The 16,464-nt window shown below is 49.3% G+C and overlaps 1 protein-coding gene across 1 annotated transcript; it reads left to right on the top strand.

The window, feature by feature from the left end:
- Window positions 1-481: 481 nt before the first annotated feature.
- LOC118227510 (mucin-2-like) lies at window positions 482-15,795 on the top strand (the record flags this gene model as incomplete). Its single annotated transcript, XM_035418047.1, has 3 exons — window positions 482-569; window positions 10,317-14,659; window positions 14,752-15,795. Coding segments are annotated over 3 exons (5,475 nt in total), but the record flags the coding sequence as incomplete, so codon positions are not given.
- Between the last annotated feature and the right edge of the window lie 669 nt (window positions 15,796-16,464).

Genomic DNA, 16,464 nt, shown 5'->3' with positions numbered 1-16,464 from the left:
AAGAGCACCAACTACAACACAAACAACAGCTGCTGGCACAACAACAACCACAGCTCCAACTACAACTGCAGCACCCACTACAACTGCAGCCCTATCTACAACTGCTGTCCCAACAACAACTGCAGCCTTATCTACAACTGCAGCCCAAACTACAACCAAGGATCTCACTACAACCACAAGCCCAACTACAACTGAGGCCCTGACAACAACAGCAGCCCTAACTACAACTGCAGCTCCAACTACGACTGCAGCGGAAACTATAACAGCAGCCCAAACGACAACCACAGCTCTATCAACTTCTGCAGCCCCCACTACAACTGCAGGCCCAACTACAACTGCAATCCCAACTACAAGTATGGCTCTCACTACAAACATAGCCTCAATTTCAACTGAAGCTCTGACATCAACCACTGCCCCTACTAGAACCACAGCCCCAAATACAACTGCAGCCCCAACAACAACACCAGCCCCAACTACAACAACGGTCCCCACTACAACTACAGCCCCCACAACAACAACAACTCACACTACAAACAGAGACTCAACAACAATTGCAAGCCAAGCTATAAGTACAGCCTCCACTACAACCACAAGCCCAACTACAACTGAGGCCCTGACAACAACAGCAGCCCTAACTACAACTGCAGCTCCAACTACGACTGCAGCGGAAACTATAACAGCAGCCCAAACGACAAACACAGCTATATCTACTTCTGCAGCCCCCACTACAACTACAGCCCAGACTATAACTGCAGTACCAACAACTATAGCCTCAACTCAAACTGCCGACACGACTACAACAAAAGCCCCAACAACTGGAGCCCCAACGACAACAGCAGCCCCAACGACAACTACAGCCTCAACTACAACTGAAGACAAAACTACAATGAAAACCCCATCCACAACAGCAGGCCCAACTACAACTGCAATCCCAACTACAAGTATGGCTCTCACCACAAACACAGTCTCAATTTCAACTGAAGCTCTGACATCAACCACAGCCCCTACTAGAACCACAGCCCCAACTACAACTGCAGCCGCAACAACAACTAAAACCCCAACTACAACTGAAACCCCCACTTCAACTGCAACCCCAACAACACCTGCAGCCGTGACTACAATCAAAACTCCAACTACACCTGCAACACCCACTACAACTGCAGCCTTATCTACAACTGCTGTCCCAACAACAACTACAGCCTCAACTACAACTGAAGCCCAAACTACAATGAAAACCCCATCCACAACAGCAGGCCCAACTACAACTGCAGTCCCAACTACAAGTATGGCTCTCACCACAAACACAGCCTCAATTCCAGCTGAAGCTCTGACATCAACCACAGCCCCTACTAGAACCACAGCCCCAACTACAACTGCAGCCCCAACAACAACACCAGCCCCAACTACAACAACGGTCCCCACTACAACTACAGCCCCCACAACAACAACAACTCCCACTACAAACACAGACTCAACAACAACTGCAAGCCAAGCTATAAGTACAGCCCCCACTACAACCACAAGCCCAACTACAACTGAGGCCCTGACAACGACAGCAGCCCTAACTACAACTGAAGCCCAGACTATAACTGCAGTACCAACAACTATAGCCTCAACTCAAACTGCCGACACGACTACAACAAAAGCCCCAACAACTGCAGCCCCAACGACAACAGCAGCCCGGACAACATCAGCAACCCCAACTACAATCGCAACCCCATCTACAACTGCAGCCGTGACTACAACTAAAACTCCAACAACTGCAGCGCCTATTACAACTGCAGCCCTGACTACAACAAGAGCACCAACTACAACACAAACAACAGCTGCTGGCACAACAACAACCACAGCTCCAACTACAACTGCAGCACCGACTACAACTGCAGCCCTATCTACAACTGCTGTCCCAACAACAACTGCAGCCTTATCTACAACTGCAGCCCAAACTACAACCAAGGATCTCACTACAACCACAAGCCCAACTACAACTGAGGCCCTGACAACAACAGCAGCCCTAACTACAACTGCAGCTCCAACTACGACTGCAGCGGAAACTATAACAGCAGCCCAAACGACAACCACAGCCCTATCTACATCTGCAGCCCCCACTACAACTGCAGCGCCAACGACAACTACAGCCTCAACTACAACTGAAGCCCAAACTACAATGAAAACCCCACCCACAACTGTAGCCCCAACTACAACTGCAATCCCAACTACAAGTATGGCTCTCACCACAAACACAGCCTCAATTTCAACTGAAGCTCTGACATCAACCACAGCCCCTACTAGAACCACAGCCCCAACTACAACTGCAGCCGCAACAACAACTAAAACCCCAACTACAACTGAAACCCCCACTTCAACTGCAACCCCAACAACACCTGCAGCCGTGACTACAATTAAAACTCCAACTACAACTGCAGCCGCAACAACAACTGCAGCCCAGACAACATCAACAACCCCGACTACAATCGCAACCCCATCAACAACTGCAGACGTGACTACAACTAAAACTCCAACTACAACTGCAGCCCCAACAACAACTGCAGCCCAGACAACATCAGCAACCCCGACTACAATCGCAACCCCATCTACAACTGCAGCCGTGACTACAACTAAAACTCCAACAACTGCAGTGCCTATTACAACTGCATCCCTGACTACAACAAGGGCACCAACTACAAGACAAACAACAGCTGCTGGCACAACAACAACCACAGCTCCAACTACAACTGCAGCACCCACTACAACTGCAGCCTTATCTACAACTGCTGTCCCAACAACAACTACAGCCTCAACTACAACTGAAGCCCAAACTACAATGAAAACCCCATCCACAACAGCAGGCCCAACTACAACTGCAATCCCAACTACAAGTATGGCTCTCACCACAAACACAGCCTCAATTTCAGCTGAAGCTCTGACATCAACCACAGCCCCTTCTAGAACCACAGCCCCAACTACAACTGCAGCCCCAACAACAACACCAGCCCAAACTACAACAACGGTCCCCACTACAACTACAGCCCCCACAACAACAACAACTCCCACTACAAACACAGACTCAACAACAACTGCAAGCCAAGCTATAAGTACAGCCCCCACTACAACCACAAGCCCAACTACAACTGAGGCCCTGACAACGACAGCTGCCCTAACTACAACTGCAGCCCAGACTATAACTGCAGTACCAACAACTATAGCCTCAACTCAAACTGCCGACACGACTACAACAAAAGCCCCAACAACTGCAGCCCCAACGACAACAGCAGCCCAGACAACATCAGCAACCCCAACTACAATCGCAACCCCATCTACAACTGCAGCCGTGACTACAACTAAAACTCCAACAACTGCAGCGCCTATTACAACTGCAGCCCTGACTACAACAAGAGCACCAACTACAACACAAACAACAGCTGCTGGCACAACAACAACCACAGCTCCAACTACAACTGCAGCACCGACTACAACTGCAGCCCTATCTACAACTGCTGTCCCAACAACAACTGCAGCCTTATCTACAACTGCAGCCCAAACTACAACCAAGGATCTCACTACAACCACAAGCCCAACTACAACTGAGGCCCTGACAACAACAGCAGCCCTAACTATAACTGCAGCTCCAACTACGACTGCAGCGGAAACTATAACAGCAGCCCAAACGACAACCACAGCCCTATCTACATCTGCAGCCCCCACTACAACTGCAGCCCAGACTATAACTGCAGTACCAACAACTATAGCCTCAACTCAAACTGCCGACACGACTACAACAAAAGCCCCAACAACTGCAGCCCCAACGACAACAGTAGCCCCAACGACAACTACAGCCTCAACTACAACTGAAGCCCAAACTATAATGAAAACCCCACCCACAACTGTAGCCCCAACTACAACTGCAATCCCAACTACAAGTATGGCTCTCACCACAAACACAGCCTCAATTTCAACTGAAGCTCTGACATCAACCACAGCCCCAACTACAACTGCAGCCGCAACAACAACTAAAACCCCAACTACAACTGAAACCCCCACTTCAACTGCAACCCCAACAACACCTGCAGCCGTGACTACAATTAAAACTGCAACTACACCTGCAGCACCCACTACAACTGCAGCCTTATCTACAACTGCTGTCCCAACAACAACTACAGCCTCAACTACAACTGAAGCCCAAACTATAATGAAAACCCCATCCACAACAGCAGGCCCAACTACAACTGCAATCCCAACTACAAGTATGGCTCTCACCACAAACACAGCCTCAATTTCACCTGAAGCTCTGACATCAACCACAGCCCCTACTAGAACCACAGCCCCAACTACAACTGCAGCCCCAACAACAACACCAGCCCCAACTACAACAACGGTCCCCACTACAACTACAGCCCCCACAAACACAACAACTCCCACTACAAACACAGACTCAACAACAACTGCAAGCCAAGCTATAAGTACAGCCCCCACTACAACCACAAGCCCAACTACAACTGAGGCCCTGACAACAACAGCAGCCCTAACAACAACTGCAGCTCCAACTACGACTGCAGCGGAAACTATAACAGCAGCCCAAACGACAACCACAGCCCTATCTACATCTGCAGCCCCCACTACAACTGCAGCCCAGACTATAACTGCAGTACCATCAACTATAGCCTCAACTCAAACTGCCGACACGACTACAACAAAAGCCCCAACAACTGCAGCCCCAACGACAACAGCAGCCCAGACAACATCAGCAACCCCAACTACAATCGCAACCCCATCTACAACTGCAGCCGTGACTACAACTAAAACTCCAACAACTGCAGCGCCTATTACAACTGCAGCCCTGACTACAACAAGAGCACCAACTACAACACAAACAACAGCTGCTGGCACAACAACAACCACAGCTCCAACTACAACTGCAGCATCCACTACAACTGCAGCCCTATCTACAACTGCTGTCCCAACAACAACTGCAGCCTTATCTACAACTGCAGCCCAAACTACAACCAAGGATCTCACTACAACCACAAGCCCAAGTAAAACTGAGGCCCTGACAACAACAGCAGCCCTAACTACAACTGCAGCTCCAACTACGACTGCAGCGGAAACTATAACAGCAGCCCAAACGACAACCACAGCCCTATCTACATCTGCAGCCCCCACTACAACTGCAGCCCAGACTATAACTGCAGTACCAACGACTATAGCCTCAACTCAAACTGCCGACACGACTACAACAAAAGCCCCAACAACTGCAGCCCCAACGACAACAGTAGCCCCAACGACAACTACAGCCTCAACTACAACTGAAGCCCAAACTACAATGAAAACCCCACCCACAACTGTAGCCCCAACTACAACTGCAATCCCAACTACAAGTATGGCTCTCACCACAAACACAGCCTCAATTTCAACTGAAGCTCTGACATCAACCACAGCCCCAACTACAACTGCAGCCGCAACAACAACTAAAACCCCAACTACAACTGAAACCCCCACTTCAACTGCAACCCCAACAACACCTGCAGCCGTGACTACAATTAAAACTGCAACTACACCTGCAGCACCCACTACAACTGCAGCCTTATCTACAACTGCTGTCCCAACAACAACTACAGCCTCAACTACAACTGAAGCCCAAACTATAATGAAAACCCCATCCACAACAGCAGGCCCAACTACAACTGCAATCCCAACTACAAGTATGGCTCTCACCACAAACACAGCCTCAATTTCACCTGAAGCTCTGACATCAACCACAGCCCCTACTAGAACCACAGCCCCAACTACAACTGCAGCCCCAACAACAACACCAGCCCCAACTACAACAACGGTCCCCACTACAACTACAGCCCCCACAAACACAACAACTCCCACTACAAACACAGACTCAACAACAACTGCAAGCCAAGCTATAAGTACAGCCCCCACTACAACCACAAGCCCAACTACAACTGAGGCCCTGACAACAACAGCAGCCCTAACAACAACTGCAGCTCCAACTACGACTGCAGCGGAAACTATAACAGCAGCCCAAACGACAACCACAGCCCTATCTACATCTGCAGCCCCCACTACAACTGCAGCCCAGACTATAACTGCAGTACCATCAACTATAGCCTCAACTCAAACTGCCGACACGACTACAACAAAAGCCCCAACAACTGCAGCCCCAACGACAACAGCAGCCCAGACAACATCAGCAACCCCAACTACAATCGCAACCCCATCTACAACTGCAGCCGTGACTACAACTAAAACTCCAACAACTGCAGCGCCTATTACAACTGCAGCCCTGACTACAACAAGAGCACCAACTACAACACAAACAACAGCTGCTGGCACAACAACAACCACAGCTCCAACTACAACTGCAGCATCCACTACAACTGCAGCCCTATCTACAACTGCTGTCCCAACAACAACTGCAGCCTTATCTACAACTGCAGCCCAAACTACAACCAAGGATCTCACTACAACCACAAGCCCAAGTAAAACTGAGGCCCTGACAACAACAGCAGCCCTAACTACAACTGCAGCTCCAACTACGACTGCAGCGGAAACTATAACAGCAGCCCAAACGACAACCACAGCCCTATCTACATCTGCAGCCCCCACTACAACTGCAGCCCAGACTATAACTGCAGTACCAACGACTATAGCCTCAACTCAAACTGCCGACACGACTACAACAAAAGCCCCAACAACTGCAGCCCCAACGACAACAGTAGCCCCAACGACAACTACAGCCTCAACTACAACTGAAGCCCAAACTACAATGAAAACCCCACCCACAACTGTAGCCCCAACTACAACTGCAATCCCAACTACAAGTATGGCTCTCACCACAAACACAGCCTCAATTTCAACTGAAGCTCTGACATCAACCACAGCCCCAACTACAACTGCAGCCGCAACAACAACTAAAACCCCAACTACAACTGAAACCCCCACTTCAACTGCAACCCCAACAACACCTGCAGCCGTGACTACAATTAAAACTGCAACTACACCTGCAGCACCCACTACAACTGCAGCCTTATCTACAACTGCTGTCCCAACAACAACTACAGCCTCAACTACAACTGAAGCCCAAACTACAATGAAAACCCCATCCACAACAGCAGGCCCAACTACAACTGCAATCCCAACTACAAGTATGGCTCTCACCACAAACACAGCCTCAATTTCACCTGAAGCTCTGACATCAACCACAGTCCCTACTAGAACCACAGCCCCAACTACAACTGCAGCCCCAACAACAACACCAGCCCCAACTACAACAACGGTCCCCACTACAACTACAGCCCCCACAAACACAACAACTCCCACTACAAACACAGACTTAACAACAACTGCAAGCCAAGCTATAAGTACAGCCCCCACTACAACCACAAGCCCAACTACAACTGAGGCCCTGACAACAACAGCAGCCCTAACTACAACTGCAGCTCCAACTACGACTGCAGCGGAAACTATAACAGCAGCCCAAATGACAACCACAGCCCTATCTACATCTGCAGCCCCCACTACAACTGCAGCCCAGACTATATCTGCAGTACCAACAACTATAGCCTCAACTCAAACTGCCGACACGACTACAACAAAAGCCCCAACAACTGCAGCCCCAACGACAACAGCAGCCCAGACAACATCAGCAACCCCAACTACAATCGCAACCCCATCTACAACTGCAGCCGTGACTACAAGTAAAACTCCAACAACTGCAGCGCCTATTACAACTGCAGCCCTGACTACAACAAGAGCACCAACTACAACACAAACAACAGCTGCTGGCACAACAACAACCACAGCTCCAACTACAACTGCAGCATCCACTACAACTGCAGCCCTATCTACAACTGCTGTCCCAACAACAACTGCAGCCTTATCTACAACTGCAGCCCAAACTACAACCAAGGATCTCACTACAACCACAAGCCCAAGTAAAACTGAGGCCCTGACAACAACAGCAGCCCTAACTACAACTGCAGCTCCAACTACGACTGCAGCGGAAACTATAACAGCAGCCCAAACGACAACCACAGCCCTATCTACATCTGCAGCCCCCACTACAACTGCAGCCCAGACTATAACTGCAGTACCAACAACTATAGCCTCAACTCAAACTGCCGACACGACTACAACAAAAGCCCCAACAACTGCAGCCCCAACGACAACAGTAGCCCCAACGACAACTACAGCCTCAACTACAACTGAAGCCCAAACTACAATGAAAACCCCACCCACAACTGTAGCCCCAACTACAACTGCAATCGCAACTACAAGTATGGCTCTCACCACAAACACAGCCTCAATTTCAACTGAAGCTCTGACATCAACCACAGCCCCTACTAGAACCACAGCCCCAACTACAACTGCAGCCGCAACAACAACTAAAACCCCAACTACAACTGAAACCCCCACTTCAACTGCAACCCCAACAACACTTGCAGAGGTGACTACAATTAAAACTCCAACTACAACTGCAGCCGCAACAACAACTGCAGCCCAGACAACATCAGCAACCCCGACTACAATCGAAACCCCAACAACAACTGCAGCCGTGACTACAACTAAAACTCCAACTACAACTGCAGCCCCAACAACAACTGCAGCCCAGACAACATCAGCAACCCCGACTACAATCGCAACCCCATCTACAACTGCAGCCGTGACTACAACTAAAACTCCAACAACTGCAGCGCCTATTACATCTGCAGCCCTGACTACAACAAGAGCACCAACTACAACACAAACAACAGCTGCTGGCACAACAACAACCACAGCTCCAACTACAACTGCAGCACCCACTACAACTGCAGCCTTATCTACAACTACTGTCCCAACAACAACTACAGCCTCAACTACAACTGAAGCCCAAACTACAATGAAAACCCCATCCACAACTGCAGGCCCAACTACAGCTGCAATCCCAACTACAAGTATGGCTCTCACCACAAACACAGCCTCAATTTCAACTGAAGCTCTGAAATCAACTACAGCCCCTACTAGAACCACAGCCCCAACTACAACTGCAGCCCCAAAAACAACACCAGCCCCAACTACAACAACGGTCCCCACTACAACTACAGCCCCCACAACAACAACAACACCCACTACAAACACAGACTCAACAACAACTGCAAGCCAAGCTATGAGTACATCCCCCACTACAACCACAAGCCCAACTACAACTGAGGCCCTGACAACAACAGCAGCCCTAACTACAACTGCAGCTCCAACTACGACTAGAGCGGAAACTATAACAGCAACCCAAAAGACAACCACAGCCCTATCTACATCTGCAGCCCCCACTACAACTGCAGCCCAGACTATAACTGCAGTACCAACAACTATAGCCTCAACTCAAACGGCCGACACGACTACAACAAAAGCCCCAACAACTGCAGCCCCAATGACAACAGCAGCCCTAACGACAACTACAGCCTCAACTACAACTAAAACTCCAACAACTGCAGCGCCTACTACAACTCCAGCCCTGACTACAACAAGAGCACCAACTACAACACAAACAACAACTGCTGGCACAACAACAACCACAGCTCCAACTACAACTGCAGCACCCACTACAACTGCAACCCCAACTACCACCACAGTCCACAGATCAACTATAGCCCCAAGTACAATTGCAGCACAAACTGCAAAGTCAACCCCAACTACAACTGCAGCCCCAACAACAACTGCAGCCGTGACTACAACTAAAACTCCAACTACAACTGCAGCCGCAACAACAACTGCAGCCCAGACAACATCAGCAACCCTGACTACAATCGCAACCCCATCTACAACTGCAGCCGTGACTACAACTAAAACTCCAACAACTGCAGCGCCTATTACAACTGCAGCCCTGACTACAACAAGAGCATCAATTACAACACAAACAACAGCTGCTGGCACAACAACAACCACAGCTCCAACTACAACTGCAGCACCCACTACAACTGCAGCCCCAACTACAACCATATCGCCCACTTCAACCACAGCCCCCACTACAACCACAGCTCAAAGTACAACTTCATCCCCAACTACAACTGCAGCCCCAACTACAACCGCAGCCCCAACAATGACAGCAGCAGAAACTACAACTGCAGTCCCAACTACAACCAGAGGCCCCACTACAATGAAAAGCCCAACTAAAACTGAAGCCCTGAGAACAACTGTAACCCCAACTACAACTGTTCCCCCAACTACAATCACAGTCCCAAGTGCAACTACAGCACCAACTACAACCACAGCCACAAAAACAACAGCAGCAGAAACTACAACTGCAGCCCCGAAAATAACAGCAGCAGAAACTACAACTGCAGCCCCAACTAAAACCGAAGCCCAGACAACAACTTCAGTCCGAACTACAATTACAGTCGCCACTACAACTACAGCCCAAAAAACAACCACAAATCCCACCACAACCACTAAGTCAACTACAACTGCAAGCCCAACTACAACTACAGCCCCCAGTAGGACCACAAGCCTAACTACAACTGAAGGCCTGACATCAAACGTAGCCCAAACTAAAACAATTGCCCCAACCACAACCACAGTCACTATTGCAGCTACAGTGCCAACTACGACTGATTCCCGAACTACAACCACAGCTGCTACTACAATCACAGACTCAACTACAACTGTACCCTTGACTACAACCACAGCCCCAAAAACGACAGAAGAGGAAACTCCAACTGCAGCCCCAACTACAACCTCAGCCACAAAAACAACAGCAGCAGAAACTACAACTGCAGCCCAAACTACAACCAAAGTCCCAACAACAACTTTAGCCCCGACAACAACAAAAGCCCCAACTACAACAGCAGCCCCAAGTACAACGCCAATCAAAACAACGACAGCCCCAAAAACAACCACAAATCCCCCTACAACCACAGCTTCAACTAGAGATTCAAGCCCAAATACGAGCACAATACCAACGACAACAGAAGGCCCAACAACAACGGTTGCGCCAACTACAATCACAGTCCCTAGTGCAACTGCAGCGCCAACTACAACTGGTGCCCTAACTACAACCACAGGTCCCACTACAATCACAGCCTCAACTACAACTGCAGCACTGACTAAAACCACAACCCAAACTATAACCGCAGCTCCAAAAACAATTGCAGCAGAAACTACAACTGAGGCATCAACTACAACCGAAGCCCCAACTGCAACCGCAGTCCGAACTACAATAAAAGCCCCAACAACACCAGCCTCAACTACAGCAACAGATCCCCCTACAACTACAGCCCCAACAACAACAACAACTCCCACTATAACCACAGCCTCAACTACGACTGCAGCCCAAACTACAACCACAGTCCCCACTATTTCTACAACCCCAAGTACAACTGATGCCCCAAATACAACCGCAGCCCCCACTTCAACCACAGCCCCAAATACAACTGCAGCCCAAACTGCAACGACATCCCCGATTACAATTGCAGCCCAGACAACAACTGCAGCCTTGACTGCAACTGCAGCACCAACAACAACAATAGTTCAAACAACAACTGCTATTAAGGCTACATCAAGAGCCCCAACAACAACAGTAGCCCAAACTACAACCACAGTCCCCATTAAAACTAAAGCCCGAACTACAACAAAAGCTCCCACTACAACAAGAGCCCCCACTACAACGACAGCCCTAACTGCACCAACAATAACTGCACCTAAAACTACAACTGAAAGCCCAACTACACCAGCCCCAACTACAACTTCAGACCTATCCACAACTGCAGCACCAACAACAAATGCAGATCAAACAACAACTGCAGCTCCAACTACAATTGCAGTGCCCACTACTACTGCAGCCCCAAATACCACTGAAGCAGCCACTACTACAGCAGCACACACTACTACTGCAGAACATACAATTAATGCAGCCCAAACAACAACTGCAGCACTGACAACAACTGCAGCCCCAACTACAACATCAGCTCCAACAACAACTACAACACCTACTACAACTAAAGCACTGACAACAACCACAGTCCCAACTGCAGCTACAGCACTAACTACAACTACAAGCCCAAAACCTCCAACCCCAGCTACAATTGCAGCACCATCTACAACTGTCTCCCCAACAACAACTGCAGCCCTATCAACAACTCCAGCACCAAAAACAACCGCTCTTCTAACTACAACTACAGCGCCAACTACAACTGCAGACCCGATGACAACTGAAACTCCAACTACAACTGTAACCCAAACTACAACTGCAGCTGTGTTGACAACTAAAACCCCAACTACAACTGCATTCCTGACTACAACTGCACCTGAGACTACAACTGCAGCCCAGACTACAACAACTGCCCCAACTACAACCGCAACCCTAGCTATAACCGCAGGCCCATCTACAACTGCAGCTCCTACAACAACCAGAACTCATACTACAATGACAGCTTCAACTACAACTGCAACCCTGACTGCAACAACAGCTCCCACTACAACCACAGCCCTAACTACAACTGCAGCCCCGATTACAAGTGCAACCTCAACTACAACTGCAGCCCAGACTACAACCACAGCTCTCACTAGAAGACCTGCCCCAACTACAGCCATAGCTCCATCTACAACTGCAGCTCCTACAACAACCAGAGCTCATACTACAACAACAGCTTCAACTACATCTGCAGCCCTGACTACAACAACAGCTCCGAGTACAAACACAGCCCCAATTACAACTTCATCCCCAACTGCAACCACAGCCCCAAGGACACCAGCAACCCCGATTACAACTGCAACCCCAATTACAACTGTAGATGTGACTACAGCTAAAACACCAACTACAACAGCAACCCAAAATACAACTGCAGGGCTACTTACAACCGCAGGCCCATCTACAACTGCAGCCCCAAGTACAACTGCAACATCAACAACAACTGCAGCTGCGACTACGAGTAAACCCTATACTACGACTGCAGCCTCAACTACAACCATATCCCCCATTACAACCGCAAACCAAACTACAACTGCAGCTGTGACGACAACTAAAACCCCAACTACAACTGCATTCCTGACTACAACTGCAGCTGCGACTACAACTGCAGCCTCTATTACAAGTGCAACCTCAACTACAACTGCAGCCCAGACTACAACCACAGCTCTCACTACAAAACCTGCCCCAAATTCAACCATAGCTCCATCTACAACTGCAGGTCCTACAACAACCAGAGCTCATACTACAACCTCAGCCTCAACTACAACTGCAGCCCTGACTACAACAACAGCTCCCATATCAAACACAGCCCCAACTACAACCGCAGCCCCCACTTCAACCACAGCCCCAACTACAACTGCAGCCCTAACTGCAGCAACATCTCCAATTACAATTGCAGCCCCGATGACAACTTCAACTCTGACGACAACCGCAACCAAAACTACAACCATAGCCCTCACTACAAGATCTGCCCCAACGACAACTGCAGCCCCAACTACAACTGCAGCTCCATCTACAACTGCAGCTCCTACAACAACCAGAGCTCATACTACAACCTCAGCCTCAACTACAACTGCAGCCCTGACTACAACAACAGCTCCCATAACAAACACAGCCCCAACTGCAACCACACAACCAACTAAAACTGCAGCCCTGAATATAACCGCAACCCCAACTACAACTGTAGCTGTGACTACAAATAAAACCCCAACTACAACAGCTGCCCCAAGTACAACTGCAGCCACAAGTACAACCATAGCCCCATCTACAACTGCAGCTCCTACAACAACCAGAGCTCGTACTACAATCACAGCCTCAACTACAACTGCGGCCCTGACTACATCAACAGCTCCGACTACATCCACAGCCCCCCTTACAACGGCAACCCCAACAACAACTGCAGCTGGGACTACAACTAAACCCTATACTACAAATGCAACCTTAACTACAACCATAGCCCCCACTACAACCGCAACCCCACCTACAAATGCAGCCCTAACTACAACTGCTGCCCCGACTATAACTGCAACTCCAACTACAACCGCAACCCAAACTACAACTGCAGCTGTGACTACAACTAAAATCCAAACTACAACTTCAGCCCTGACTACACCTGAAGCTGTGACTACAACTGCAGCCCAGACTACAACACTTGCCCCAATTACAAGGACAGCCTCTGTTCCAACTACAACTACAGCACCAACAAAAAAGGCTGTACCCGCTACAGCTGCAGCCCAGAGTACAACGACTGCTACAGCACCGACGGCAACAACGGCAGTGCCTTCTACAACTAAAGCACCAACAACAACGGCAGCTCTACCTACAACAGCACCAAAAACAACTGCATTGCCAACTACAACTACAACTCCAGCTACAACTACAGACCCAACTACACCTACAACACCAACTACAACTGCAGCACCTACTACAACAGCAGCCCCAACTACAACTGCAGCCCTATCGACAACTGGAGCCCCAACTACAACTACAGCTCCAACTACACCTATAGCATCAGCACCTTTTACAATGGCAGCACCCACTACTACTGCAGCCCCCACTTCAACTTATTCTCCAACTACAACTGCAATTCCAATGACAGCCACAACACGTACTACAACGGCAGAACCCACTACAACTGCATCTGCAACTACTACTGAGGCCCAAACTACAACTACAGCACCCACTACAACTGTAGCACTTACTACAACAGCAGCCCCAACTACAACTGCAATACCAACTACGGCAGTGACAACTGGATTCCCTACTACAACTGCAGAACCAACTACAACCTCAATCCCCAGTACAACTACAGCCCCAAATACAACCAAGGCTCCCGCTACAACCACAGCCCCCACTACAACTGCAGCCCAGACTACAGTAACAGCACCAACAACAATTATAGCACCAACAACAACTGCAGCCGTGATGACAACGGAAGCCCCAACTACAACTGCAACCCCAACTACAAAAGCAGCCCAAACTACTACTACAGTCCCGACTATTTCTACAGCCCCGAGTACAACTTATGCCCCAACTACAATCGCAGCATCCACTACAACCACAGCCCCAACTACAACTGTAGCCCTGACTGCAACTGCAGCCCCAACAACAACAGCAGCCCCAACTACAATGACAGCCTCAGCTACGACTGCAGCCCGAAGTACGACTACAGCCGTGACTACAACAGATGCCCCAACAACAGCACCAACGACAGCAGCCCCAACTACAACTGCAATACCAACTACGGCAGTGACAACTGGATTCCCTACTACAACTGCAGAACCAACTACAACCTCAATCCCCAGTACAACTACAGCCCCAAATACAACCAAGGCTCCCGCTACAACCACAGCCCCCACTACAACTGCAGCCCAGACTACAGTAACAGCACCAACAACAATTATAGCACCAACAACAACTGCAGCCGTGATGACAACGGAAGCCCCAACTACAACTGCAACCCCAACTACAAAAGCAGCCCAAACTACTACTACAGTCCCGACTATTTCTACAGCCCCGAGTACAACTTATGCCCCAACTACAATCGCAGCATCCACTACAACCACAGCCCCAACTACAACTGTAGCCCTGACTGCAACTGCAGCCCCAACAACAACAGCAGCCCCAACTACAATGACAGCCTCAGCTACGACTGCAGCCCGAAGTACGACTACAGCCGTGACTACAACAGATGCCCCAACAACAGCACCAACGACAGCAGCCCCAACTATAACCACAGTACCCACTACGTCTACAGCCCAAAGTACAACTGCATCCCCAACTACAACCACAGCTCCCACGACAACCACAGCCCAAACTACAAGTGCAACCGCGCCTACAACTAACATCCCAAGTACAATTTCAGCCCTAACTACAACTGCAGCCCTGACTACAGCCACAGCCCCAACTACAACAGCAGCTCCAACGTCTATTGCAATTACGACTACAATTAAAACCCTAACTACAACCAGAGTCCCAACAACATCCTCAGCCCCAACTACAACTGCAGCCCCGACTATAACCGCAGCCCCAACTACCACTGCAGTGACTACAAGTAAAGCCCCAATCACAACAGTAGCCTCAACAACAACAGCAACAACAACTGCAGCCCAGACTACAACTAAAACCCAAACTATAACAGTAGTCCCAACTACAACCACGGTCCCCACAATAGCCACTGCCACAAATTCAACTGCAGCCCCAACTACAACCGCAACCCCAACTACAAGTTCAGCTGCGACTACAACTGAAACCCCACCTGCAACTGCACCACCAACATCAACATCAGCCCCAACTACAACAGCAGCTCCCAAAACAATATCAGCCCCAACTACAATCGCAGACTCAACAACAACTGCAGTGCCAACTACAACCAGAGCCCCCACAATGAAAACCTCACATATAAGTGCAGCTCCGGCTACAGCCGCCACCCTAACTACAACTGCAGCCCCCACTACAACCACAACCAAAACTACAACTGCATCTCCCACTACAACCACAACGAAAACGAATAG

This window comes from Anguilla anguilla, chromosome 5, assembly GCF_013347855.1.
Source record: "Anguilla anguilla isolate fAngAng1 chromosome 5, fAngAng1.pri, whole genome shotgun sequence".
In the NCBI taxonomy this organism is placed as follows: domain Eukaryota; kingdom Metazoa; phylum Chordata; class Actinopteri; order Anguilliformes; family Anguillidae; genus Anguilla; species Anguilla anguilla.
This window is presented reverse-complemented; position numbering and strand designations above follow the sequence as displayed.